Here is a 26,122-nt window from a genome sequence, read left to right as displayed (position 1 = left end):
GCGCCGCACAGACGGCCTCCACCCGCCGGGCCGGGCACATCGCCCTGAGCCAGCAGAGCGCCGTGCCATGTTGCTAGCTCTGGCCTGGTGCGCTCACGCGCAATGGGCCCATAAAACAGGTGGTTTTCCTTTTTCAAAATCTCGTAAGATTTGCTATGTTAATGACACATCTTCAGAATGCAACGATATTGCAGATGCACGTGACTGTTTTTACAGGAACCACGCGGGCCCGGGACCTGCGTGCGGAGAGGCCGCTGGTCAGCAGCGCCCGCGGCCGCCGCTCAGAGTGATTAACGAAGGCACCTTTCCCACAGAATGTCAGACTCTGCCTTTTTAACAACTGACCTTTCACGGGATACTACTGAACTCATAATTCCACTTTTGTTCAGTTTCTTATTAGTGGAGTTAAAATTAATACTTAGGGGAATGACGGCCGAGGCGCCGCACAGTAAATCCTGGGCACGGCGGCCGGGCAGGGCCGCCCGGGGGCAGCAGCACGGGCCTTGCCGCGTGAGCGCCCGCCCGCCTGTGTCCTTTCGGAAGACAGAGGGAGGGCAGCGTGCAGGCCTCTTCGGAGAACAGAGATGTGTATTTTGAGACTTCAGAAGTTTCTGTTTCTAAAAAAAGGACCTAATAAAATTGCTAATTCCAATCATAAATTTAAAAGAATTTACTCTTATTCAGTTTTCTTAAACATTCCTGATGACTAAAATGATGTATGGGACAATATACTCTATAACCCACATTCATCTTTTAGAAGCGACAATTTAATAACCCATCAAGGCAACACAATATGCCAAAGCCACTTACCTTCCAGTGGGATCACAGGAAAAAAATTAGCTGCTAATACCAGAACTCTCCCCTAAAACTGCCAAAAAGAAAAAAAAAAGATTGGGAAATGGAGCCAGAACAAGGGGTTTCTTCTAATTATCAATGGGAATAGCAAATTACTTAAGGACTCAATTGTTTCGGCATGCCAGCCATTTCCATATCAGACGTATCTAATTTCTATAAACCCCTTAGGGGCCCAAACTAGTTTTAGCTCCAAAGATCTTAGGGGACCCCAGGGCGAAGGAAGAAGGCGAGAGTACATTCAATTATTAATCCTTATTAAATATTTGAGGAAAACCACTCTGAATAAACATTGGGACTGTGGCGCACAGGTAAACGTGCAGCGAGTCCACTCGACGCGCCTTGTACCTCGCTCGCCCCGCTGCGGTCACGCGCCCACGGAGGGGCCACGAGGCAGCAGCCAGGCAGGGCGCCACCGGCAGGCGGAGGACGGCGCCCGGTCTCGTGAACCGTGCAGCCAGGTGCGCGTGGCCCGGCGACGCGGTCATCGCCCCACGGCTGACCGGGGGGCCCGGCAGCCCGGTCAGCCGTGACGGAAGAGCAGCCGCGTGTCTGCCCGCCTGCATTCTGCCCTGCGCCCCCGGACGGGCAGGGCTGCACTCTAAGCACAGGCCACCTTCCGTCCCGTCGCGGCCTGGCAGCCCCCGTGGCCCACATCCCTGTCTGACCATTTAGCAAGGACGGATGAGCCCGGACCTCATGGAGACTGAGCCGGGTCCTGGACACAGCAGGTGCCAGGGCCGGACCCCCTGGTGAAGGCCCCCCCGCCTTGTCCCGACCAGACAGGGCGTCACGGCAACCGAGGAGAATCGGGGGGCCTCCCTCTGGAATACATGCTGAGGCGAAGCCTGGACGACCTTCCAGGACCAGGGGAAACGCGCCCGTGGGGTACGCCCTTCATTTAACGCTGGGCAAAGGGGGCCGCCCCGGGCCACCTCCAAACGCGGTTTCGTATTTGTGGATGGGCATTTTCAAATACGAGCTCTTTTTGAGTACGTCTGGCTCGGCCCAGTTCTTCTCAGAAGCGGGGAGCAACAAACCAGGCACCCCACTTCCTCCACACCTGAAAACATGCTAGAGACGGAGTCTTCGGGTCAGGGGCTCTACCTCAGTACTGTAACAGGGAAAAATGAGTTCCTATCCTATCGAAACCCACCACCAGCTCCCCTAATGATCACGAACACACTTTGCAAACACCTACATAAAAATTCAAAGACTTCTGCATAATCTATATCATTTAAGACACCAATTACCTAATTACTTAACGTTTACTGAACTCATTAGTGAGCTCGCCTGTGCGCGGTTCTCGGGGATGTAGGGCAGCTCCAGAGGCGAATCACAGCTCGGGTCTAACGGGAGAGCCGCACCACGCCGCGGCGATGCGGGAGGACGCGAGGCTCTCGGGCTGCAGACGGCTGACGCCCGGCCGAGGGGAAGGCCGGACGCGGAGCCAGGGCGCGGGGGCCGAGACGCGGCTGGGGACGAGGCGGGTGCGGAGACCGCGCCCTGCGCCCGCCGGCTGCCCGTCAGCCTTCACGCCACTTGGAACCCGGGGACGAGGCTCTGTGAGCTGTGACTGCATGGGGAAGGGGCCGAGGGATCGCTTCTCCCTGCTGCTGACTTTGGGGACCGTGGATTAACAGGGACAGGCAGGTAAGACAGAGGCGACAGAGAGCAGGACACCTCGCTCGGAAAAAGCGGTTTCTAAGGCGTGTTCCGCAGGGGCCCGTGGACTCGGCGGTCACCAGGCTCCTTCCATGGGAGGGCTGGTTCAGGCCCACGTCCAGTCCATTGGACGACGCAGAGGCGGCCTCACCGGTCCGCAAAGGCACACGAGGATCTTGGGGGAAAGTGCGCATCATTCGGGACGAACATCGCTCACCACGGCCAGCCCTCGTCACTGCTGAGTCTGATCTGATTAAAGCGTGGACGCCTTCGCCACGAGTGACCTGTGACATGAACGACTCGGGGTGATGGCGCTGTCACCGTGGGTCCCTCGGACCGTCTGCTGGGGATGCCGACGACGGGGGAGGCTGTGCGTGTGCACGAGCAGGGGCTGTGCGGGCGACTTCCGTACACAGCCCGCAGCTCTGCTGCTCTCAGAAGTCACTGAACAAAGAAGCCTCCTCGAGCTTTGCTTTTCGACGCTACCTGCCACCTTGGTCATCCCCAGCACTGCCGGCGCCCCCGGGGGCTGGCCATGGCCGGCAGGCTCGTCGTCAGCAGCAGGTGTGGCTGCAGCGCGGGGGAGGGACGCCCACTGCGGCACCCGCCCGCGAGGCCCCCGCCGCAAAGGGCCGCAGGCTGGGCCTCGGGCCGCCAGTCTGCACAAGGCGGCTCCTCCTGAGGCCTCACTCCGTGGCTTCCGGAAGTCACCCCCTGCCTGTGTCCTCACGGGCTCCGCCCTCTGGGCCTGTCTGTGCCCTCATCTCCCAGTCACGTCGGATCAGGGCCCACCCTATGACCTCAATTCAACTTAAATACCTCCGGAGAGGCCCCTCTCCAAACGCAGTCACGTTCTGAGGTGCTGGCAGCGAAGACTTCCATGTGTGAATTTTATAGGACACGATTCAGCCCGCACACGTGCTCAGGGACACCAAGGAGCTGGCAGTGACAGGACACAGAGATCAGCACCAGCAGCGACAGAAGCCTGCCAACCCATCGCCGTCCAACACGGTCACAAAAAACGTGGACTCTGGACGTCTAAGGAATGAAAGGCGACGTGGAAGCCAATGTTTTAACAGATCGCTGTTGCTTCAGAGGAAGGCCGAGCAGAAGGCCTGGCGGACCCCAGGGGCCACCACGGGAGAAGGCCCTGCCCACCAGGGGGCTCCCAGAACCGCAGGCCCGCTCACTGACCGCTCTGGAGAGTAAGCATCAGGGAGAGACCAGGCCCGGGACACGTGTGCCAGACCCGGCGACTGGCTGAACCGCACCCCTGCTCTTCGTGCACGGCAGGCCCCTGCACGGGCAGCGTCACCTTCCGCCACAGTGAACAGACAATGTGCAAACGTGACTTTCGGAAAATGACATTTATCTCAACTCACTTGAACGCAACACATTATTACTAGTTTTAATAAGTTTAGCTCTGGAAATTGTGCGGCCTCCCAGAGAGTCTGTGACCCAAACATCAGAGGACATTAAACCAAGGACGCTCTACTGGTGCGCAGCGCCGGGGCGATTTGCATTTGTGCCCCGGCCGGGGACGGAGCCCCGTGCACGGCGGGGGAGCCGCCCTGGCGCAGCCGGGCCCGATGTCATTAATTTTCCCACTTTCCCTCATTAACAAGTAAAATGTTTTTGCTGCTTGAAAAGTTTTAATAAATAGAAAAAAGCTGAGCAGCTGACATAGTTTTTAATGTAACATACGAGGGCTTTTAATATTTTTGCATATATTAATGAAAAAGCTGGGGGGGGGCGGCGGACGCTAAAGGGGCCTGTAACGCGGAACCAGAGACTCGCGTTCCGGGAAGGGCCCCGAGCGTGTCTCTTCCAGGCCTCTCGCTTTGGGCACCTGCACCTCGGTCCTTCAACGCTGTCACCAGAAAGCCTGTCGCCTTCGTCCAGTGGCCCCGCAGCGCCAGGAAGGACCGCCGGCCAGAGCCTCCTCGCAGTGGGTGCGATGCCCCCGGGGACCAAGAGCACACGCCGAGTCGTCCACGCAGCTTGACCTGCTCGCCGGACACAGGCACGGACGCGGCGGAGGGGCCGAGCGGCCGAAGGCTCAGCTGGCGGACGCCGCACTCGCGGCCCCCGGGCCAGCTCGGCCCCTCCGGGAGTGGGAGCGCAGCCCGGCCTCTGCTCTCTCCGCCCACCCCATGCCTCCCCCTCAGGCCGGGTCCGTGCGGTGACCAAACGGGCACGGCCAGGCCCTGGTTGCCGAGACCCTCGGGCACGGGACACGCGGGCTACGTGCCTCGCCTGGCCCCCGGGCCGTGCACGGCGCAGGGGGTGCCGTGCTGGGCCTGGTCCCCAGCGCCCGGGCTGCGCAGGCTGGCAGTCACCTTCCTTGGAGCAGAGGCCTACCAGGGCCTGGCCCCTTCGAAAAGCCCCCCGAAATCCCGTGTTTCACTGTGCCGGCAGCTCAAGGCCACAGCAAGTCCCGTGGCCAGCCCCACCTCCGGCGGCGGGGCGTCCACCGCTCCTGGGGCATCTGGGGAGCGAGATGCTCCCGCCCCGGGCCCACCACCCTGATCCGCGGCCTGTGGCCCACTGGCCACCTGCCACCTCACTCTCAAAAGAACCCTTTGAATAGGTCAGTCTGCTATAAACAATTAGTTATTTTCTGACTCAGAAAATGGGGTAAAAGTCGTCTTTCTGTTCCTATCCTGGCTTCGCACCGGTACAAACTTCTCCCCGTTTCCCCCAGATAGAACGGGACCGCCCACTCCGTGAAGCCTGACTGCCGTCGGGGGTCACGCAGGAGGGAGCCCGCGCCCTGCTCCAGGGCCAGCCGGTCTGAGGGCCAGCCCCGCTCCCGGCCGGCCGGCTCTCCTGTGAGGCCAGGCCGCGTGCGCGCCCCGGCGGGCCCCGCACCGCGTCAGGCGTAGGCGGCTCGCGTCCATCGCCCAGACAACGGCAGCCCTCGCAGCTATGCAAAAACCACACGGCCAATACCAGGGCGCGCAGCACCCCCCCCCCCGCCCCCCGCCCCCGCACAGCCTCGGGCCTGCTGCCCTCCCCGCGGGCAGCGTCTGCGCCCCCCCACCGCCCGCTAGCCCTTCTCTCCTTTCCCTGGAACGGCCCTCCGACATCGAGATGACAGTGACGTGCACAAAGCCAGGGATCGACCAGCCTCCCCCTAGCACTAAGTGAAGGCCGGCACCGTCCCTCGGTGTCCACGCCGAGTTCGGCCCCCACGCGCTGGGGCCTGTTGACCGCCGAGCCTTCCCCACGAGTGCACGGAACTCCCCACTTCTTCCAAGTTCTCACCTGTGAGCAATACCTGCCCGCGCTGGCGCTGCGGCCCCGTGCTCCGGGGAGGGGGCGGGCAGTGCCCGAGGAAGAAGGTACCTGGGGCCACCTGCTGCTGCCACGTGTAGGAGGGCCCGGGCGCCTCGCTCCTCCAGGCTGGGCGGGATCCCGCCATGCTGGGTGCCAGGGGCAGCGGGGACTGGGCTCAGAGCGGCTGGAGGACTTGTTTGATGACCACAAGTCTCAGCGTGGGAACATGGCAGAGCTGGGGGGCAGTGAACACACTCAACGCCACTGAGCTGTTCACTCAAGCGATTAAAACAGCAAATTCCCTTTGCCGACTTCGCCACAGAAGAAGGGTAGGGCTGGGTCAGGGCGGTGCCGGTCACGCAGGCAGGAAAGGGCATGGCGCCCCGGTCGGGCTGCAGCCTGCGCCCGTCCTGCGAGGGGCAGCCGTCCAGTGAAACGCGCAGCCGGCCGGGTCCTGCTCACGCCAACCGAACAACAGCCCCTCTGGGCCATAGCTCTGCACTGCCGTACGGGTAAATGACTGAGAATGGATTTCAAAGAGTTCACACAGCAGTTGTCAGTCCCAACAACCCCGTGACGCCTTGGGAGGGCAGGACCCTGACGGGCAGGCCCCCTGGCCGGCCTCCTACGCAGCCCGGATTCTTCCTGCCGCACTGAAGTCGTGCTGACAAAGTTTACCTCGAGGCTGCTCCGTCAGCAAAGCCGTTCAAGTTTGGAAACACGTAACTTTTCATGCAAACTAATTTCCTTAGACACAATTTGTCAGAAAGTAAAAACCTAGTATGTCACATGCTAAAGTAACTAAGGGTTTTGTAATAACAGATGCAGATGGAGACCGCCCTTAAGAAAATTTTATTGCTTATATTTTAAATTCAGGAACTCCATAAATCCTGAACGTACTTTTGGCCCTCAGATATTAAGGCTAAAAATGCAACTATAAAGTCATTTGTCGATTTCGTCTCCAGAAGGCAATTCACAGTTGACAGTGATCTGTCTAAGGCATATGGATCTTCAGGTAATAAAAATCTGGAGAGCTCCTGAAAACTCGGGCAAGAGAACAAGGCGGTAGGCACCACGCGGTCACTTATCCCTTCGCCACGGGACCCCGAGCTGGCCACCCAGTGTCAGCATTCCTCCGATCCCTTGAAAAGCAGCTTATGGCCGAATGCGGACCGATGGAAGCCGAGACAGACGGAGACACCCCAGAACCAGGCGGAGGCAGACGGGCAGCACGGAAGCTCGGGACAGGAGAGCCCCGGAGGTGCGGGACGCCTCCCTACGGCCACCTGCGGCTTACGGTCTAAGTTCCCAGAGTGCCGCTTCCCGTGCCCCCGACTCCCGTCCCTCCGCCCCACTTCCTGACGGCGGGAAGGGGGACTGACGCCTCTCCCCTCCGCCCCAGCCCGGGCAGCTGCACTGGGACCCAGGACCAGCAGAAACGAGGGGCTTCGGTCTCAGGCCCTTGTTTCCAACAAAAGCTTTGTTTACTAGAGAAGATTTAAACACACCAGACGCTTTGAAGGAAGTTAGTGGCCGGCTCTGACCAAAGCAGCTCTGCCACACCATGCTCTTCCTAGTGGGGCCTTGGACGGTCAACACCAGTCAGAAAGCTCGTGTTTCCCCAGGTGACAGTCACGAAGACTATTTCTGGAAGGCTGCTTTTTAGGCATCTACGATTCAGGAGAACAAGCCAGCTCTCCCCTTTCGGGAGCGCGTGCTTAGTGGAAGGACGCAGAACTGACACGTCTAGAACGCACTTGTAACACACGTGTACAGGCACACGCCCTCACACACAGGGACGTCCTCCTGTTTGAGAAGTAAACAGTGAACGGCCAGCACACCCCGCAGCTTGTTTCCCTGCTGTAACGGGCCGAACCTTACAAGTGGTTTTCCCCGTGTGGGACCCTTCCAGAACGGCCTGTGTTCCGCTCATAGCTGGTCTGAGCGTGCCGGCAGGAAGCTCCAGCCGAGAGACTGGGGCCCGCTCCCCGCGCATCCTCAGCCCAGGAACTCTGCACCCCGCCCCGGCCCCCAGGGAGCCTACTCCAGGGCGCTCACAGGGGTCAGGGGCACATCTACTTCACCAGCCAAGGGCTGTGTGCGATGCTGCTCATGGGGGCGCAGCGGCCGCGCCCCAAGCAGGAGGGAGCCATGGGGGCCACGCTGTCCGGAGGCTTCGCCTGCGCTGGGCGGCAGGCGTGGGGTCACTTTCTGGAAGGCGGCATGGGAGAAACAGCCTTAAAAGCAGGAGTGCGGCTCCCACCAGCCACACTCGCGGCAGGGAGACCCTGCTGCAGCACAGGGGTGCCGGGCGGGGCGCCCCCCACAGGGCGCCGGAGAGCCTGCGGGCCTGCGGCACCCCAGCACATGGGCCATCCCTCCTCTGGGCAGGGTGTGCCTGGGGTCAGCCCTGGAGGCCAGGGAGGGCCAGGGACGCCCGCAGGAGACGGGCAGGGTGCTCAGAGAAACAGCGGGACTGCGGAAAGTGAGTCAGAGGCCCCACGGCACTGCTCCGCGCCGCCCGTGGCCGCAGAGAGCGGCAGGACCGGTCGGCCCCTCGGCTGCTCTGACCCCCACCACAGACGTGTCACACGCGGTCACTCACTCGGTGTCCGGGGTCTTCCCGTCGAGCAGCCTAATCCCATGCACGCCCTGCTGACAGCCAGAGACCTCGAGCGTCCCCAAAGGGCTGGTCACCCTCTTGAACATCAAGCCACAGGCCTTCTCCATTCTCCCGAGCACCTAAGGAAACAATTTTTGAGGTAAGTAAGCGTACGTGAAAGAACTGCATTTCTTTTATTTATTTTTATTTCTTACTCCTGCAGCGCCTGGTGGCCTCCCATCCAAGCACTAACCAGGCCCAACCCTGCTTAGCTTCCGAGCGGAGACGGGATGGGGCTTGTGCAGGGCGGCGGGGCCAGACTGGGTTTCCAGGGAAGCACAACAGGAGGCCTCCCCCGCACCGGCTCACCTGCCCCCCACACACCTGCGCGTGCGCAGCCCGGCTCTCGTTCACGGCGCTCACTTCCATGCCGCCCTCCCCGGACCCCGTGGCGCGTGGGAGTGACGGCTAACGACGCGAGGGGCCGCAGCAGGCTGCAGCTCACCGGCCGCGCCCCGCCCGGCACCTGCTCTGCACAGTTTTCTTGGGAGCAGCCACGCTCCTGTTTGCACACGGGCTGTGGCCGCCCGCACACCCGGGGGCAGAGCTGACCGGCTGTGACAGGAGCAGCATGGCCCTGGAACACGTACCTTCGGGGCCCAGACAGTGAAACCCGTGCTCTGTGGCCCCCGCCCTGCCCGGCAGCCTGAGTCCTTGGGTGCCCTTTCATTCCGTGTGGCTTTGAGTCCCGGCTTTGACCGTCCTCTCGCTGCCTGTCCAGGCTGCATCGCGTGGCCTGACTGTCCACTGTGCTGTGCAACCTCCACCCAGCCCGTCGCCCCCGCCCCTCACGCTCGCTCCTGCCCTGCCTCCAAGTGTTCCTAACACCACACGGAGTCAGGTGACCTGCTCCTAACACCACACGGGGGCAGGTGACTTTGCACCTTAAGGTCAAGCCACGTCCCACAAGCCCCAGGAGTCCATCCTGAGCCCCCCTTTCCAGTGCACGTTGACGGTCTGAACCGAACTCCCGCCCAGGCCCCCACATGCACACAGCTTGCTGGGGTCCTCGTATAACCGCCTGACATCAGAGACCCCCTGACGAGTCACCTCCCAGGGCGCCCACAGCCTGAGGGACACAGACAAGCTACCGAGAGGGTCCTCCCTGCTGCCACCACGTGGAGGCGGGAACCCCACGCACGGCCCAGCATGCTGAGGTCACCTGAACTCTGGGCCACAGTGCTTGCCCCGAGGCATAGGGTCGGCATGGGAGCAGCAGGAGCTGTGTGCAGACCTGGCACCCAGGAGGGACTCAGGGACGGTCACGCCTGCCGCAATCTACACTGCAACCAAGTGGCCTTGGACTTCGGTCCTGGCACCCAAGGGCTCTGCCCGCTCCTTCCTAAAATCTTATCCAGCAGCAGCAGACGCTAACCACTCTGCAGAGCAGATGGCCACACCTCCTCACAGCCCCCTGGGGCCCTGGCTCAGTTCCTGGAGCCAAAACCAACTGCTGCCCCTACCCTCCCACACCTGGGGACACCGAGCTGCTGGTGGGGGTGGCGGCATTCTGTGAGTGTGGGGCCCCTGCAGGCAGCGCACGACACACGCATGTTCAGCTGGTGAACAGCGCGTCCACCACGCAGGCCCAGGGTCCAGCACCGCGTGCTCCGAAGGACGTTCCCAGGTGCTGGGGGCGGGGCACGCAGCCTGGACCCGCCGCCCCTCCTGGGGGCCCCGCCCTGCACCTCAGCGCGTTACAGTCTGGGGCAGTCCTGCAGCAAAACCAGCTTACGTTTGTTTACATAGCTTTGCAAACATGTCCCCATGACCCGGGCCCTCCCGGCGAGCACAGGCCCATCAAGCCAGAGGCTGTCTCTCAACGGAGCGGGCGCAGGCCTCAAATGTGGAGCATGACGCGCCCCACCCCCACCTCGGGCGGGCTCCCAGCAGCGAACCTCAGAAGCTGGCACCGGCTAATTGAAGCACAAAGCAATTTCCTGAAAGGCCACGCCACTCCGTAACTCACGGAACTTCTGGGAAGGCTGGGGGGGGGGGCCTCCGGACGCTGCAGGAACCCAGGCTGGCCAGGGTCCAGCCCCAGCCAGGACCGAGCCTCAGGAAACATCTGTGGGGACAGCCAGGGACTGCAGGCATGCAGCTGGCGCTACTGCCACCGTTGCCCCTGGAAACAGGACGTGAGAGCCGCCGCCAATTCCCCGCGGCCTGGCCACCCTGTCACTCTCCTCTGATTCAAGGCCCAGGCTGGAGCCCAGAGCTGGCTCGGGGGCCAAGCCAGCGCACGCCTGTGCCGAGCGGCAGGGGACAGGGACAGCTGCCAGGAGAGGAGGGCTCTGCCCACGTCGGCCCCCGACGGAGGCTACGGGCCCAGCACTGGTGCAGAAAGCAGCCGGCACGTGCCCCGGCCAGGAGGACGGTCGAGCGGGAGATGTGCACCCCGTTCCAGGCCGCGTTTTTCTCATTGGCAAAGTGGGAAAAACAAGAACACTGACTGCGGCAGTGTCGCCGGCTGTTCCGTGGGCCCAGCTGGAAGACGCGGGGAGCCGTGGGCCGGCCGGCGGGCGCTCTGCAGGAAAAGGACCCTCGCCCTCCGGAGGGCACAGCCCGCCCTCGCCCCAACGCCCAGAGCCAGGCGAGCGGCGGAGGATCCAGCAGGTCGAGGATCGGGCGGTGAAGGTGGTGAGGATGCGGGGCCACCAGGGCCCGCCTGTCGGACTCCCTCATGGGGCAGCGACGAGCAGCGTGGGGAGGAGAACCTTGCACGTGCCTAATCCTCGTCACCGCCGCCAGGGTCTGGCCATAGGCCGGGCCGCAGCAGGGAAGGGCAGGGGCCAGGCGTAGCTCAAGCCGCAATGGCCACCTCTCCCCAGGTGATGCCCAGCACGCCCCACCTGCGCTTCTGAACTGAGTGGGAGACTCTGCAGCCCGGCTGCCACCGCCGAGCCGCGTGCCGTCCCCGCCCAGCACGTGGCCCTGTCGCAGGTCAGCCTGGGGCACCCTCCGAGGTCTGCCGTCCACACTGCCCGTCCCTCTGCAGCTGCTGCAGGACGCCAGGAAGCGAGGGCACCTCCTCTGTCCACATCACGCTGGACCAACACAGCCACCAGTGCCTGTCACTCCCGGCCACGCCTATCGGCTAGCTGCTTAGGGACGTGATGTCTGAGGGGCTGGGCTTCCGTATCGCGTAAACAGAATCGGAATCAGACCCCAATTAGTTTTCCGGAACGGGGGGACTCGCTGGCACCACCCCCCACATCGAAGGCCTGGTTCCCACAGCCCCTCCCGGACATGGCCGGGCCAGACTTCTGCCAGCGCCTCCAGGGTCTGAGCCCGTGAGCAGGACCGCTGCTGGCCAGCGATGCTGCACCAGCGACGACCGACTGCTACTTTGCCAAAAGAAAAAAAATAAAAGAAAAGAAAAGTGGCAATTTTAACATGATTTTCCGTCGACCCTGCCAGGAAAGGGACCTGAGGCTGCACACACCCGTGTCCTGCTCCGGCCCACACGCGGCAGGACACAGGCCTGGCAGGGGGACGTGCACACGGCAAGGACGGGGGAGGCAGGCGATGAGGCCAGGTGCCCAGAGCGGGCTGTGGGGGACACATGGCCAAGGGCCAGCCATGCAGCCTGGTAGGCTGGCATCAGCTCTGGCTTTTCCCCGGGAATCCCACGCTTTAAAGGAAAGAGACTCCGCCAGGTTCACGTTTTCAGGAGCTCCCTGCGGCAGCTGCCATGAGTGGGCGGGAGCGGAGGCTGGGAGTCGGTGAGGAGGCCGTGCAGATGACCACCGAGGACGGATGACGCGCTGGACTGGCGCAGGAGCAGAGGGACACCCGGGAGCGGGCGGTCAGTAACCAGCATCCCGGATGCTCGTCCGTGGAGCCTTCTGCACCGGCTGCGGGGCCAGAGGCTGGGACAGGATGACAGGTCCCCTGCGGGGCGGCCGCGGGCAGCGAGCCTCGCTGCTCTGCCTTCGCAGCTCACCCGAGATAATTCCGGAATGAAAGTTTACTGTAAGAAATCGGTGCAGAGGGAGCGGGACAATTTCCTACCTGCATTTTCCAAGCTTTTGGCAATAAATGTGAGTTCCTTTTATAAGGACAACAGGGTCTCTGGAGGCCCGACAGGCCGGTTCTGGACCACGTGCCAAGAGCAGTGACCGGGCCTCGCGACCCTGCGCGGCCAGCACCCCCTCACCGCCCAGCACCTCGGGCAGAGCCGGGCTGCGGCGCCGGCTGCTCACCTGGCCCCCACGGGGACACCACAGGCCACGCGTCCCTCCCCGACGCTCACGGAGCTCATGGCCCGGCAGCCCCGCACGGCCCACGGGCTCCCTGCGTCACCGCATGGCATCCACCTAAAGCTACGAGAGCAGCTGACATTAATTGGTGGCAGAAAAAAATTGATTTTTCACGCTTATTTGGAGACCTGAGAAACTGAAGTGAATTTCGTTTCATTTCCCTTTTAACATGAACGGCGTTTAATGCTCTGAATCCCACGGCTGGAGCCAGAGGCTGGGCTCCCAGTGAACCCGCGGTGAGAAACCCGGGCACACGGCCGCGCTGCTTCTTCCCGGCCGTTCTCCCGGCCGGCTGCGCCCGGCGCGGACCTGACCCCGCCGAGCCCTCTCCGGCCCGTCCGCCGCCCTCCTGCCACTCCCACTGTCCACGTCCCACGCGGAAACGCCAGAGGGGGGCTGGAAGCAGGAAACGGCGATCTTCGTCGCTGCCGCTGGAGGTGGCCCGGCGCCGTCCTGGTCAGTGGCAGGTGGCTGCAGGGGCCCTGGCCGCACCGAGCTCACGCACCCCTCGTGGAGGCGCTCGGCGTGCGCAAGCCACAGGGACACTGCGCCCCGTGCGAAGGCCTGCGGCAGAGCAGGGCTGTGCAAGGACGTCCACGGGCGTGTTCCGTCATCTTGCAAACAACCGATGAAAAGAAGCACGGTCTCCCTTTAAAAACTGAACTTAAACTACAACTTGGCTTTCCCAACTTCTCATTTTTTGTTCGTCTTTTCAAACTAAGGACAAGCGGAGCAGGATGTAACTGCTCTTCTGCTAAGCTCAAACGCGGTTTCGAAGCTGCTGTCACGCAGGATGAGGGCGCAGTTAGGGTACAGACTGCTGCGTGTGTAAGTGAAACAGATCACACCCGAAAAGCATGGACCGCCTGTGTGCACGGCTGACCGGCCTGGCCCAGGCGCCTGGGGCTCCGGGAGCTTCGGCGCATTCTCTGCGCCTGGCCGAACCGGGGGTGCAGTGCAGAGCTCCACGCGGCACGGCCGCAGGCCCCTGGAAGTTTATTAAAGTGTCGCCATCATTTGTGACGGCCCAGTGAAGCTCTCCTGCGGACCAGTCGCGCCTGCGTGGCCCCTCAGGAAGCAGCGCACTGGGGCCAGGGCACTCACGGGGCCACCCCAGGGTGCAGGCGGCCAGCACAGAGGGAACCGCAGGCGGAACGCTGGGCGTCATCCTCGCTAATTAATTTTGTGGGGAAACATTTTTATACGAAAATGGGGATGAAATGGGGAAGTCGCAGTCGTGCGAGGTACAGGAGGAGACTTCTGACAGACGCCCACCCGCGGGGCCCTCAGGGCCCCAGGAGCCAAAGGTCTTGGCCCCCCGCTCTGAGGGCGCCTGCTTTGAGGGACGAGGGGACAAGCACCGCTCATGGCACCGTCTGTTCAGGCTCCTTCGCTTCACTCCCTTTCTGACAAGTCACTGAAACAGTAGGTTTGAGCACTTAATAAAGGGAAAAACGGGCCTTTAAAAACAAACGTGTCACTGTGCCAGCCGAAGGACCAGACCCCCAGAGGGTGAGGACACCTGGCTGCAAGCGTGAGGGAGGCCGCACCTGCGGGAGGCGTGCGCAGCGCAGGGCGGATGAGAACCCCGCGGCGATCCCCGCGGAGCAGCCTGGGAGGCAGCAGAGCGCCCCGACTGGGCCAAGTCCCGGGCCTGCCGCGTCGCCCCGTCTGCACACTGCGGCCTCTGGTCACGGTGGGTGGCAGCTGCACGCCGGCCCCCTCGGCACCAGCCAAAGCTGCGCCCCGCCCCGGGCCAGGGGACCAGTGCTCACAGGGTCACCACACCCATGTGCCAGTCCTGTGAGCCAGTTCTAAGAGCCGGGGGCCAGCAGGGCCTTGGGAACCTGAGCCAGGACGGGTGGGGACAGAGCCGGGCACCTCCGTGACAGAGCGTGGGAGGCATCGTGGCTTTGGCTGCAGGTCGCCCGCGGCTCCGTCTCCCTCACCGCCCTGGGGGTGAGGCACCAGGCTCCTGTCACACCTTCTTTCCAGGTGTCTTACTTAGGTTGAGACAAAGACGTGACCACACGTGACACCTGCACTTTCTCCGAGGCCACGTCAGACTACATGTGGGTGTGTGTGATGCGGAAATTTGTGGCAGTCCATCGGGGCGGTGCGGCCTCCTCAGGGACACCTGGGGTGAGGAGCAGTGACACCTGGTCACCTGCCTGGCCATGATAAAGGGCTGGGGGTGGAGGGCAAGTCCAGCTTACCACGGGGGTCTTGGTACAGCCGATGGGCTCAGAGTGGTTTTTACATTTTTAAATGGTTGAGAAAGTCAGAAAAATAAAATGGAAATGACATGAAATGCAAATGTCAGAGTCCCTGAATTCGGTCTCACTGGAGCGCGGCCAGGCTCACCTGTCATCTGTGGGGGCTTCTGCAAGCACCTGTGACCAGACCCAGCGCCTGCGCTGGGAAGTCTGCCACCCCGCCGCAGGGCAGGCACAGGGGTGCCCAGCGCTCCCAGTTCCGAGCCGCCTGTGCCTTCTCCCCGCCCGTAGAGGCCGACCCAAGGCCACTCTGACCCTCGGGCGCCCACCCCTTTGCTTTCAGAGCATGACCCCGACACCCACAAACACCGCTGGAGGTCCGGCACGGAGCCCAGGCGGGGAGGGCCAGATCCAGGCCCCCTCACCCCACACAGAACAAGTTCCACCACGCTGCACCATGAAGGACCCTCGCGTGAGGGGTGCGGCGCGGCTCATGATTTACGACTGGGTGTCTGGGACGGAGGCGCCTTGTGTTCTGGACATGCTCCGGCAGCAGGCGGCACGGGTGGCCTTGAAGGCGCGCGGCTCGCGGAGGAACAGACGCCGTCCCCACAAGGCCACGCTGCCACGGAGGCGCGTGCTGCTGCCGCATGGCTGATGCGAGGCCGGAGACCAGCTACGTGCTGCCCAGAGCCTGTCAGGGGCCTGATACCGCCGGCACATAATTCTCTACCTTTTACTCTTTAAACAATAATTCAACCTAATTCTGCGGCCGAAGCCAAGATTCCAGACCGAAAGTGCACTTCCCGTTTGATTAAATACTGACAAATGCAAGAATGAAACACCAGCCTTTTACCTTACAGTAAATTCTTCAAAACCATACACTCAGAGAATTAATTATTTCTCTGCAGAAGGGGACAGGTTCTTCCCCTCAAAGACAGTTTAGTAGTCTCAAAGTCTTAATTACAACAGTTAAAACATAATTTACAGCAGTCCAAGGCTTAGAGAAAATGACATCATCCTCCTCGTTCTGACTCTAAGTGACCTGCCAATCAGCAGGGCCTCGGGGGGGGGGGGGTGCGTCGAGCCGGCGGGGCCAGCGATAGGATGAAGGGGGCGGGCGGGGCCCCTCCGCAGAGCGGACCCCACGCAGAGAAGCAGCCCCGGACCAGGCGCGGGACCCGCCGGACACCAACCGGGAGGCGCAGACGTCGTCTGGCCTTCTTCCGTGTGTGTTTGGCGCTTGAAAATGTATAAAATGTTGTCACATATTTCACCCGTTAACAAGGAAACAGTGAGATGCCGCCGGAGGAGGCCGGCGCTTGCCGCAGCAGGATGTGATCTGTGTCTGCCGCGGAGAACTGAACGGGGGCCCGCGCGGACACTCACCGCGCTCCCTGCGGCAGCGTGACGGGCGAGGGGTGGCGTCCGAGCGGCGTGTGCGACGCCCGCCTGGGCCGCGGGTCGGAGGCGGTGCGGCCTCCAGCGCGAGGACCAGGGCCGGAGCCCGCGGAGGCGTCGGTGCCGCCGAAAATGGCGGGCACGAGTGCGCCAGTCACGTGCCGCGCGCCGGGGTCACGTGCCGCGCGCCGGGGTCACGCGCCGCGCGCCGGGGCCGCCTCATCGCGGGTGACGAAGCAGCGACCCATCTCCTTAGGAAGCTGGAGAAAACGTCTGTGGAGACCCGAAGGGCGATGCCCGCTCAGCGACCGCCCGGGCTGCGGCGCCCCCGGGGCGACGGTGGGAAGGAGCGTCCGGCCTGGAGGGAGGGCAGCGGGGCGCTCGGGCGGCCTCAAGCGTCCCGCGCCTGCGCCCCTGCCGTCACCGGGTCCCTGCGCAAGGCCGATGGGCACCTCGCCCCGGCCCCCTGACAAGGTCACTGCGGGCAGCACCTGCGGGGGCCAGAGCCCGTCTGCGCATGCGCGCGCGCCCGTCCGCCGCCGCCGCGCCCCCCTGGCGCGGATTCACAGCGACACGGCGACCAGGGCGCTGGAAGGTGACGCGGGTGGCGAACGCCGCCCCGGGAGTCAGTCGCGGGCAAGGCACAGCCGCCCTCGCCCCCTCGGGCCACTCCCGCGCAGGCCCCTCTCGCTGCAGGCTACACCGTTACATGCGGCGCCGGATGTCACGGTCTCAAGACTGGCCTGAGGCCGGACTCGGGGACACACCACGCTGAGCAGACGCAAAACCCCCAACTGAGGCCGGACTCAGGGGCACAGCGCGCTGAGTGGTCGCAGAACTCTGCACCCCCCCCCCCACCAGTGCTGCGCTCTCGCCCACGCGTGCGCCCCTCCCAACACCGAAGCACCCACTGTCCAGACCGGGCCACGTGAGGCCGGCCTTGCCTGGCGCCGGCAGCTAACAGGCTGGTCCCGCCCCCTCAGGCAGTGCACGGAGCTTACCAGAAAGGGCTCTGTCCTACTTTGCTCTGGGACTTGTCCCTGTGCCCTAGTCTCAGCCCCTGGAGCTGTCAAGGACAGGACGACAACCCCCCCACCCCACCCCCGACGGTGACCAGGGCTCAGGCCCTCCATGCACCCCCCCCCAACGTCTCCACAGTGGTGAGCTGCGAGTGCCTGGACCCCCTTCCCCTCTTGCCCTGGAGCCCCAGGGCCTGGCGGAAGCAGCACTGCGGTCACAGGATGCCCTGCACACGTGTCCTCTCAGAAAAGACCACAGGCCACGTTGCACCTGCAGGCAGTCCAGTCAGCACGGGCCTCCAAGGCTCCTTCACTCCCCCGGTGTGGAGCTGTGCCCTGCTCCCTGTCCTCCGGCCACTGCAGGAGCCGAGCACCAGAGAGGGGCACACAGTCTGCTGGGGACAGTCGGAGCCACAGGCACCCAGGAACCAGGAGGGCTCCAGAGTTCTGCGCCACAAACTCCAAGAGCCAGTCAGAGCCCAAGGGTGAGGCTGGCCTGGCACGGGGACCGCCGCCTGTGCGCACACCAGGGTGAAGGCGTGGATTAACCCGGGAGGAACACCCGTGGCTTAAATGAGAACTTAATGTTTAATATAGAAGAATCATTTCTGCTCAAGTTATTTGATTTGAGACACTTGTTATATACATGGAGAAGATATACATAAAATCCACATTTATACACAGAATCTGTGTTTCAATAAAAACAAAGACCAACTCATAATCAATTTATCTACAAATGACACAATGACTAAGTATTGTGCAAATATTTTTTTCTTGGCAATCGGGATTATTACAAAATCATATGTAAGCTGCACCCAATCTCCGTTCAAACACCTGATTGATGTAATCACCTCTCTCCCATCGTCCCGCTTCCACGAAGAAACCTCTACTGTGTATTTCAAAGACAACAATGTAAAACTTTGAGAACGTTACTATAAATTCAGCTGGCACATTTTATCTAAATTACAGCAGAATGAGTTCTTCAACAACACCCACAAATGAAAATTTCATGGATCTACAACGTTCATTTCAAAGGTAACTTGAGTTAGAAGAAACACCCAGACTGTCACAGAACGAAATGGCTTTCATAGTTAACTACTCCTTTAAACTCCAAGAACCTAACCCTTTAGTGAGCAAACTAACACGAACTACCTTAAAAAAACTTGTGAAGACACTGCCCTTTTCTCCATTCCAGCTGGGCTCCCTCAGGGGCTCAGGACACGCTGACTGTGGCAGAAAGGACAGATGGACAGAGTCTGGAAAGGGGGCATCTGTCCAGAGGGCGGACAACACCCGCCCTTCCTCACGAAGCACTGACGAGTGTCCTCAGACAGCACTGGATGTCACCGTCCCGTTCAACGATGTCCTTGAGAAAGTCGAGGCGCTGTCTTTCTCCTTGGTGTGGACGGACCCCCTTTGGGTACATGCCTGGCGGTGGCTCTGCTGCTGCACATGGAGCCACCGCACCGATTTCCGCAGCGGCCGCACCACGTGACATTGCCATCGCCGACGCGAAAGGGTTCTAATCTCTCCACGTCCTCTCCCCGCGTCATAAATATCATCAAGTCAAATTTGCTTCTTATGTCCAGGACGCTGAGTGGTACAGACTAGAACCCAACGATCGTTCTGGCCCTGCCCAACCCCAACCTGACCCTGTACCAGGCTGTGTGTTTGCCCACGATCCTGTCTCTGCCCAGCACCCGGCTCTCTGCTCACCGGGGCCCTGCAGATCCGGCACCCCCGTTGCTCTGAGGATGGAAAACCCGCCGCTCACAGACACAGGAGCGACCTTCCCAGACCACGGAGGTGGCTGAGCAAAAGGATGGGGTCGCAGGGCTCTGGGGTGCTGGCCAAGCCCTGGGTGGGTCAGTTCAGGTATGAATTTATCCATCATGGGCTAAATTAACGTAAAGAAAACAATAAACTCACGTCAAACTCCTGTCTTCCCCGAGGTGTTTCAGAACAGGCTAAAGAAGATGTTAAAACCAAGGCTAAGCTGGTCAAAAGTGAACGCTCAGTGTGCTTTACGACGGGCAGCCCAGACGCGAGGCGTGACGGCCAAGGAAATGCCAGCCAGTGGATGGCAACATGGGGACGGAGCGACGGCTGGCCGTGCCTCTTCCGCAGGTCTGGGGGGCAGGGCTGGCCTTGCCTCCTGCGTCTACCATGTCTGTGGGGCAGACACTCTGCGAACGGGATTCGCTGTCCTTTCTTGCCTGCCACATACCCAAGACCAAGCTTTAAGTCCCTGCCAGACCCGGGAAGACAATGGCCAGACCGAGGCCCACGGCGGAGAGGAGAGACGGCTTTGGGGAGGCACATGCCCCAAGACAGCGCACTCCCTGGGGGCCTGGGGCTGGGCAGGAGCGGGCGGCCCACGGCGTTGGCGCCACGGGCGTTCGGCACAGGTTCGGCCGCGGGCAGTGCTATCTCGGAGGGCTCTGAGCCTTGGTTAACCACACAGGGGTCAGCTGCCCTGTGAACCGGAGGTGCCAGCCCCCTAGGTGCCGACTATCCCCAAGGCCATCAGCTCACTGAATTACGGGCAGCCGGTGGGCGTGGCCCGTTAAACAAACCGTCCGGCCCGACACTGGAGCTTCTCGCGGCGGCGGGTTTGGGCCGGTCGCGGTGCTGCCCACGGGCCCCGGCCCCCGGCCCCCGGCCCCACAGGAGACGCGGGCCACGACTGCAGCGCTAGCCACTTCCCGGCCCGCCTTCCTGTGCCCGCCGCCCTCGTGCGGGTCTCACAGGCTTGGCACTTTTACAGGCACGTGCGTTTCCATAAACCTCCTAAAATTCTTCCTTGGCCCATGGCAGATACAGATGCATAAAATGACGGCAGTGCCCGAAATGACGCGCGAGCCTGGGATTTAGGAACGAGCATCGGCCTGTGAGCCACGCCCAACGCGCCCCGCAGTGCCCACCGCCGCGGGTCACCTCCGGCGCCTCCTCTGCTCTGAAGGGCCCTCGGGGCCGCCACCGCCACCAGCACGACGCCGCTGCGCCTTGGCCCCACCCCGGCACCCCACCCTGCACCCCCTTTTCGCAGCCACCCCGACACCTGGCAGGGGGCTCTGGCTGCAAGGGCGCCCCCACGCGCTGCCGAGAGGGGCGCGGGGGGCGGCACGGAATCTGGGTCCCGCCTTCCCGTGTTTCACCCAGTCTCAGGCTCCGGGGCCAGAGTGCTCCCTAAGAAGTGTGGGTTCCTACAAAACCACGTATTTTTGGCAACTGTGTCATACTTCAGCCTCCGTGAAATGACCAATAAACGGCCAGGGCCGCGTGTTGAGGGGGGCCAGCGGGCGGGTGCCCTGCCTCTGCGCCCCCACGTGGGCTCCGAGTGCAGCCCCCATGACCCCTGGGAACTGGGGTCCGGCCTGGGGCACCCCCACGCCCCCTGCTCTTCCTCCTCTTCCCTGCTGGCTCTGGAGCAAGGCTGGTTGACAGGAGAAGCGTTTTGATACTTAAAATTTAGATTTAAAAAAATTTTAAATATTACATGTACAGGTTTCAATGAGCCAAGCAACTTTATATCCCAGAATCACATATAACCAAGGAAGAGCTAAATAGACAATAGAGAAATAAATCGTCTGGCGGAGTAGGATTACTTTTCTAAAGTCACCTATGGATAAATTGGAAAACATAACATGGCAATTATAGCCTCTCTCAATTACTCTACAGTAGAATTTTAGCTGAAGATTTAGTCATTCTATCAATTTTAAACAACTTGGAACTAAAATAATTACCTACTATTACTATAAAATATTTTGTGTGGTAAAACGCGATTTTTCCTATAGAAATCACGGAGAGCACAAAGAAACATTAACGTGCCCGGCAGAGAGAAAGCGGCAGCTCGGGGAGCGGGGGCCGCGGTGTGCGACCTGCCTGGGACGCGACTCCGAGCGCGGTCTCGGGGGGCCGGAGCCGCCACGCGCCCCGCCGAGCGGCAGCCCGCACACTCTGGGAATGCAATAAAAATTAAACCGTCACGAGAGTAAGCTTTATCCCTCGGCTTAAAGCAATATATATTCCAGACACTTCTGGGTAGCAATAATAAACATCTCATATAGGAAAAGCAAAAATTTCAACCTAAAAGGAAAGAGCAAACAGAACCCTTGTAAAGCCAAATGACGGACAAGGATCTTGGCTTCCCCGGGGACTTACGCAGCGGCCTCCACAAGCCAGAGCCCCTCGGAGCTGCTTTCTGAAAGAACTGGCCAAATCATTCAACTTCTCTAAATTTCAGTGTACTGATTAGTTCTTTGAAATAATTAGCAACATCCAAAAACCTTCTTCGTGACAAAAAATATCACCTTTGCTTCTTTCAGTCAGGTGAGCCATCTGGCCCAAGACGTACGCTTAACTTTCCGAAGTGAACTGAGCCTCACGCGTGCGGAGAGGTCGGCACCGGCTAAGACACGGTCGGCCTCGAGCGCGTGAAACCTGGACTCCAGACCCCAGCAACACGCGCCTCCTGTGAGGTCGCCGGCGTGCACGCACGTGCCCCCCAGCTCCGCGGGCCTCACGCTGCCTTCGCCCCTTGCTCCGAGGCCCTCGGCACAACCGTCCCCATCAGGCCCTGTGGGGCGGACCACGCACGGCGCTTCCTTGTCATCCCCAAGGTCGCCTGTCCCCGCAAGGCACTCCTCGAAGGGAGGTGTGCCGAAGGGGGGTGAGGCACGGGGGGGCCCCTGGAGGGGGTTTCAGGCCACACCCAACCCCCTCCCTCCGGCCAGCAGTCCCTGGGAACCCGCGGTAGCCAATGGGCGGGGACCGAGCGAGGCTCCTGCGTGTCCCGGGACAGGAGCCAGGCGGGTGAGGGACAGCAAGCCCCCGGGCCCGGGGACCTCGGAGGACAGGACGCGCCCCTCCCTGCCTGGGGCCTGGCGCACCACCTCGGACCCAGTGGCTCCGTCACGTGTTCGGATTCAAGCCCTACAACCTGCTGCGGAGGAAGGAGAGACGCTCCAGGCTGTCCCCGCCCTCAGACGGGAAGGTGTCTGACCCCGGGGCCTGTGAGGTCATCCGCCAACGCGTGCGAGCTCGGCACAGCGGCAGGGGTGACCCTCCCACAGCGGGCGACACACGCCCCGGCCTCCCCGCCGCGGCCGGAGTGCGGGCTCCGCAGGCGCCAGGAAGGTCCCCTCTGGGGCTCCGGGTCCCCATGCAGCAGCGTCCCCGCTGAGGCCCCGTCTCCTCCAGGGGGCGCATCTGAAGCCAGGCCCTGCGTGGGCGCCGCAGGGACCTGGGCAGCTCTCCGGAGGTGGCTGTCCCCGTCCACGTGGAGCTGCCTGTCTGGGCTCCGTCTGGACAGGCCTCCAGGCCGCCCCGTCGCCCAGCGTCCTGCGTCTGTGCCGTGAGGCAGAGAGGCGCCACGCCAGTGCCGAGGAGCGCGGAGCACGAGCCGGCGCGCCGTCCCTCGGGAGCCTGCTCCGGGGGCGCGGCCAGGGCAGGCTGGGCGCAGCGGCGCTGGCCCGGGAGGGCCGGCGCCAGGTGACCTGCGGCGACGCCGCGTGGGCACGCTTCAGAGCTTGGCACGCACGGTCTCCCCGGGCCTCACGGCCCTTCCTGCCCAGCTCCCCGCTGTCACGCTGCAAGCACTGCGGTCGGTCGCCCCATCGCAGAGGGGGAGACGGAGGCTGCTGGGGTCGTACGTGACGTGTGCGAGGACACACAGCCGCCGGCGGCAGAGATGAGGCTGGCCCGCCCCTGACCCGTGACATCGCCCTAAGACGCACCCAAAGAATGGGCTCGGAGGGGCCCCCTGAAGAACACGACGCCCATCTCACGGCCCAGGGAGGTCTCTGTGCAGGGTGGGGAGTGGGGGGGGGGGACGGGAGCTCAGAGGAGCAATGGTAAGTGTCACAAGCGGGAGGGCGCGCGGGCGCACACGCGCAGGACAGAACGGCTCCCGCACGTGGTTCTGGGAATACCGGGCGGACGGACGGATGGTCTGGCGCCAGCAGAGGGGCGCGCGGCTGCGGGGGGCTGGCCGAGGCCTGGGGCGCAGGCGTCGATGACGGCCCGAGGGCGCGGTGCAGCGCGGACGCTCGGGTGACCCCGCCGGCCCCCTGGCCAGGCGAGAGCCGGGAGCGTCCTGACCCGACGCTGGGACCTCGTCCTCCGCGGCCGCCTCGGCAGGGGCGTGGGGAGGCAGCTGCTGTGACGACTGCTGGGGCCAGTGCCACGCGGCGCGGTCTGCACGAGAGCCACGCGGCCTCCCGCGACGCTCCCGGGCGCCCTGCCCGTTCCAAACGCAGCCTGGCCCCACGCGGAGCTCCACGCAGAGTGGTCTGCACGGACGCCGTGCCCTGCCACGCACAGGCAAGGTGGACCCGGGACGAGACCGAGGGCTGGCCACGCCCGCGGCCACCTGCGGCCCCCACAGCTGCTCGGCCGCCTCCCCGCGCCCACGCCTCCGGCCTCTCCTCCGCGTCGTCCTTCGCGTTTCTACACAGCGCATGAAGGACGCGTTCCCATGAAGTTCACGTCAGGATCGTGAAGGGGGACAGGCCCTGGGTCTGCCCGTGCTGACGGCCACCAGGCGACAGAGGAACTTCCTGTCCGCAGGCGCTGGTCGGAAACAAGGCACATGAGAACCTCCCCTCAACATTTTTAATGAAATTAATGACAATACTTACCTTTGACAGCTACATGATTTCATGGAACGCTTTCTAAACACTCGCATTCAGACAAGGGAGAACTCAGCACCCGGCCCTCCAGCCCGTGAGGAATCCACGCTGGCGGCTACCTGAGCATCAAAAAGCCGAAGCCAGGAACCCCCAAATCAAAGGCAGTGCGAGCAGGCGTAACACAATAAAAGATATTACCTTCAGGATGCATTATTGGTGCCAATTATAAGAATCGCTTCAACTTAATTTCAAAAGCACAATCACCCTCGACAGAAACAGTCTCTTTTTTAAATTTCAAGGAGTATTACATTAAGGCAATAACTCACCTTGCAGCTATAATACCGCCCTCCCTTATTGCAACACTACATTTCATAAATACTTCTCATCGACAAGTCGAGCTAATTCAGGTTAATTTTATTGTATTTCGGTGCTATCCCACATTTGTGTTGCAATTACCTTTATCATTTTATTGCCAAGGCAGAAAGTAATCAGAACAATTATTTGAAAATGGAGGTTTATAAATTCTAAATCACAGTTGCTGGCAGTTTTGATAAAACAGCAGCTTCATCTCGGGAAGTGGCAGGGACGAGGGATAAATCATGCGCCAGCCACGTGCGGCTGACCCCAAGTGCATTGCACAATATCACAAGTGCCTCCGAAGAAACTTTCCGGCGTCATCCATCATCCTTCCCGAGACTGCAACAGTGACACACCTGAAGACCAGAAGCTGGAGGATAATAGAAAAAGGGAAAATGCTGAGCGGCGCGGGCAAAACCATTACCTGCCCTCCCCGTGAACCACAGGATGCGGTCCCTGCCCATAAACAGCATGGCTTCCACAGGAACGCTAAACATCTGCATTCGCAGCCGTCGGCTCAGACTTAGACGTAAACGAAACGCGGAGGAGAGCCGTGAGGAGACGCGCGGGTCTGGGCAGCGTGCGTTCCGGTGCTGTCGGGTTTGGCTGCTCCCAAGCCCGCTGCCCCTGTCAGGGCCATGGCACTGCGCGCACGGCCGGGGGCTGCGACCCTTCGCCTCACTGGTCCTCGTCTTCTCTGCAAGTTAACTGCGCAAACCAGGAATGTGACTTGATGTGAAGGACAAAGAGAAAGGCAGAAACCCTCGAGTCCTCACAGCTGTCTTCCCCAAGTTAATTACAGGTGACAGGGGTGTAGGTAAAAGTCACGAGGACACCGGAAAGACAGCTGGCCCGAGCCCCCTCACGCGCCTCCACACGGGAGGGACCACCTCCGACCCTGGCCGCGCCTCGGCCACGTCACCCATGCCGTGTTTGGCTTGTCCCTACGAGGCAAAGCCAAATAACCACGTGACCACTGATTTCCTTTTTGTCGAACAGCAAACACGTATTCCCAGAGAAGGATGCCTCTGCCCCTCTGGGCAGGTGACCTCACGCCAACGGACTATGGAAAGGTCTAGGTGGCAGGGACGAAACTCAGCTGCCTACGCCTGGCGCCGGGCCAGGGGCTTCGCGCGCATCAACTCATTTACTCAATCCGCAAACCTCAGGAAGAGCAAATTACTTGTAGATGAGAAAACAGATTGAGAGGTTAAGTAACCAGCCCAAGGGCGCAGCACGTAAGTGCCAGGTGGGTATTCAAGGTCAAATCCGACATACTTCAAAGCCTACACTTCTGCCAGACTCACGACTGTCTCTGAGGCAGACTCGTCACACCCTGCGCTGGTCAGCAGAGGCCCAGCTGTTGGGCAGTAACAGGCCACCAACCCCACCGGGGTCCGGGCCGCTCTGCGGAGGAGCTGCCACGTGGGGCGCGTGCCCACAGGGCTGCTTCCCCCTCGTGGTGTCCGAGGACACACGCGCCCGCCCGACAGCCACAGCAGGAGCGTGGCGGGCCACGCACAGGCACGTCAATGCTCCCGGCCCCCAGGAACACGATCCAGACACTTCACGACAACGCTCGACCACCTTCGGCCTCCGTCCAACAAAAACTGAGGGACCCGTTTGAATTTCTGTCAGCTAAGTGTCATAGTCCTTTGCCACCACCAGACTCCACTCCAGGACAAACCCCATGAAATGTGCGTCAGGTAGAAGGTACCGCGTAACACGGGCCCCGTGAAGACGGGCGACCCTTTAAAAACCGTGCGGACAGTGCCCG

The 26,122-nt window shown here is 61.7% G+C and overlaps 1 protein-coding gene across 3 annotated transcripts in view; it reads right to left on the bottom strand.

The window, feature by feature from the left end:
- The window catches only part of MGMT (O-6-methylguanine-DNA methyltransferase), a 144,474-nt gene that overhangs the window by 101,697 nt on the left and 16,655 nt on the right, over nucleotides 1–26,122 (bottom strand). For all 3 annotated transcript variants that reach the window (XM_016157523.2, XM_036222234.1, XM_016157524.2), the window contains one exon: nucleotides 8,402–8,538. In XM_016157523.2, the coding sequence (XP_016013009.2) occupies nucleotides 8,402–8,526 (125 nt within the window). In that variant the 5' untranslated portion in view covers nucleotides 8,527–8,538. The remainder of the gene's footprint in view (nucleotides 1–8,401; nucleotides 8,539–26,122) is intronic.

Source organism: Rousettus aegyptiacus, unplaced genomic scaffold (assembly GCF_014176215.1).
Source record: "Rousettus aegyptiacus isolate mRouAeg1 unplaced genomic scaffold, mRouAeg1.p scaffold_m13_p_6, whole genome shotgun sequence".
Lineage (NCBI taxonomy): Eukaryota > Metazoa > Chordata > Mammalia > Chiroptera > Pteropodidae > Rousettus > Rousettus aegyptiacus.
Note: the sequence above shows the minus strand (reverse complement) of the source record. Positions and strands in the feature narration are given on the sequence as shown.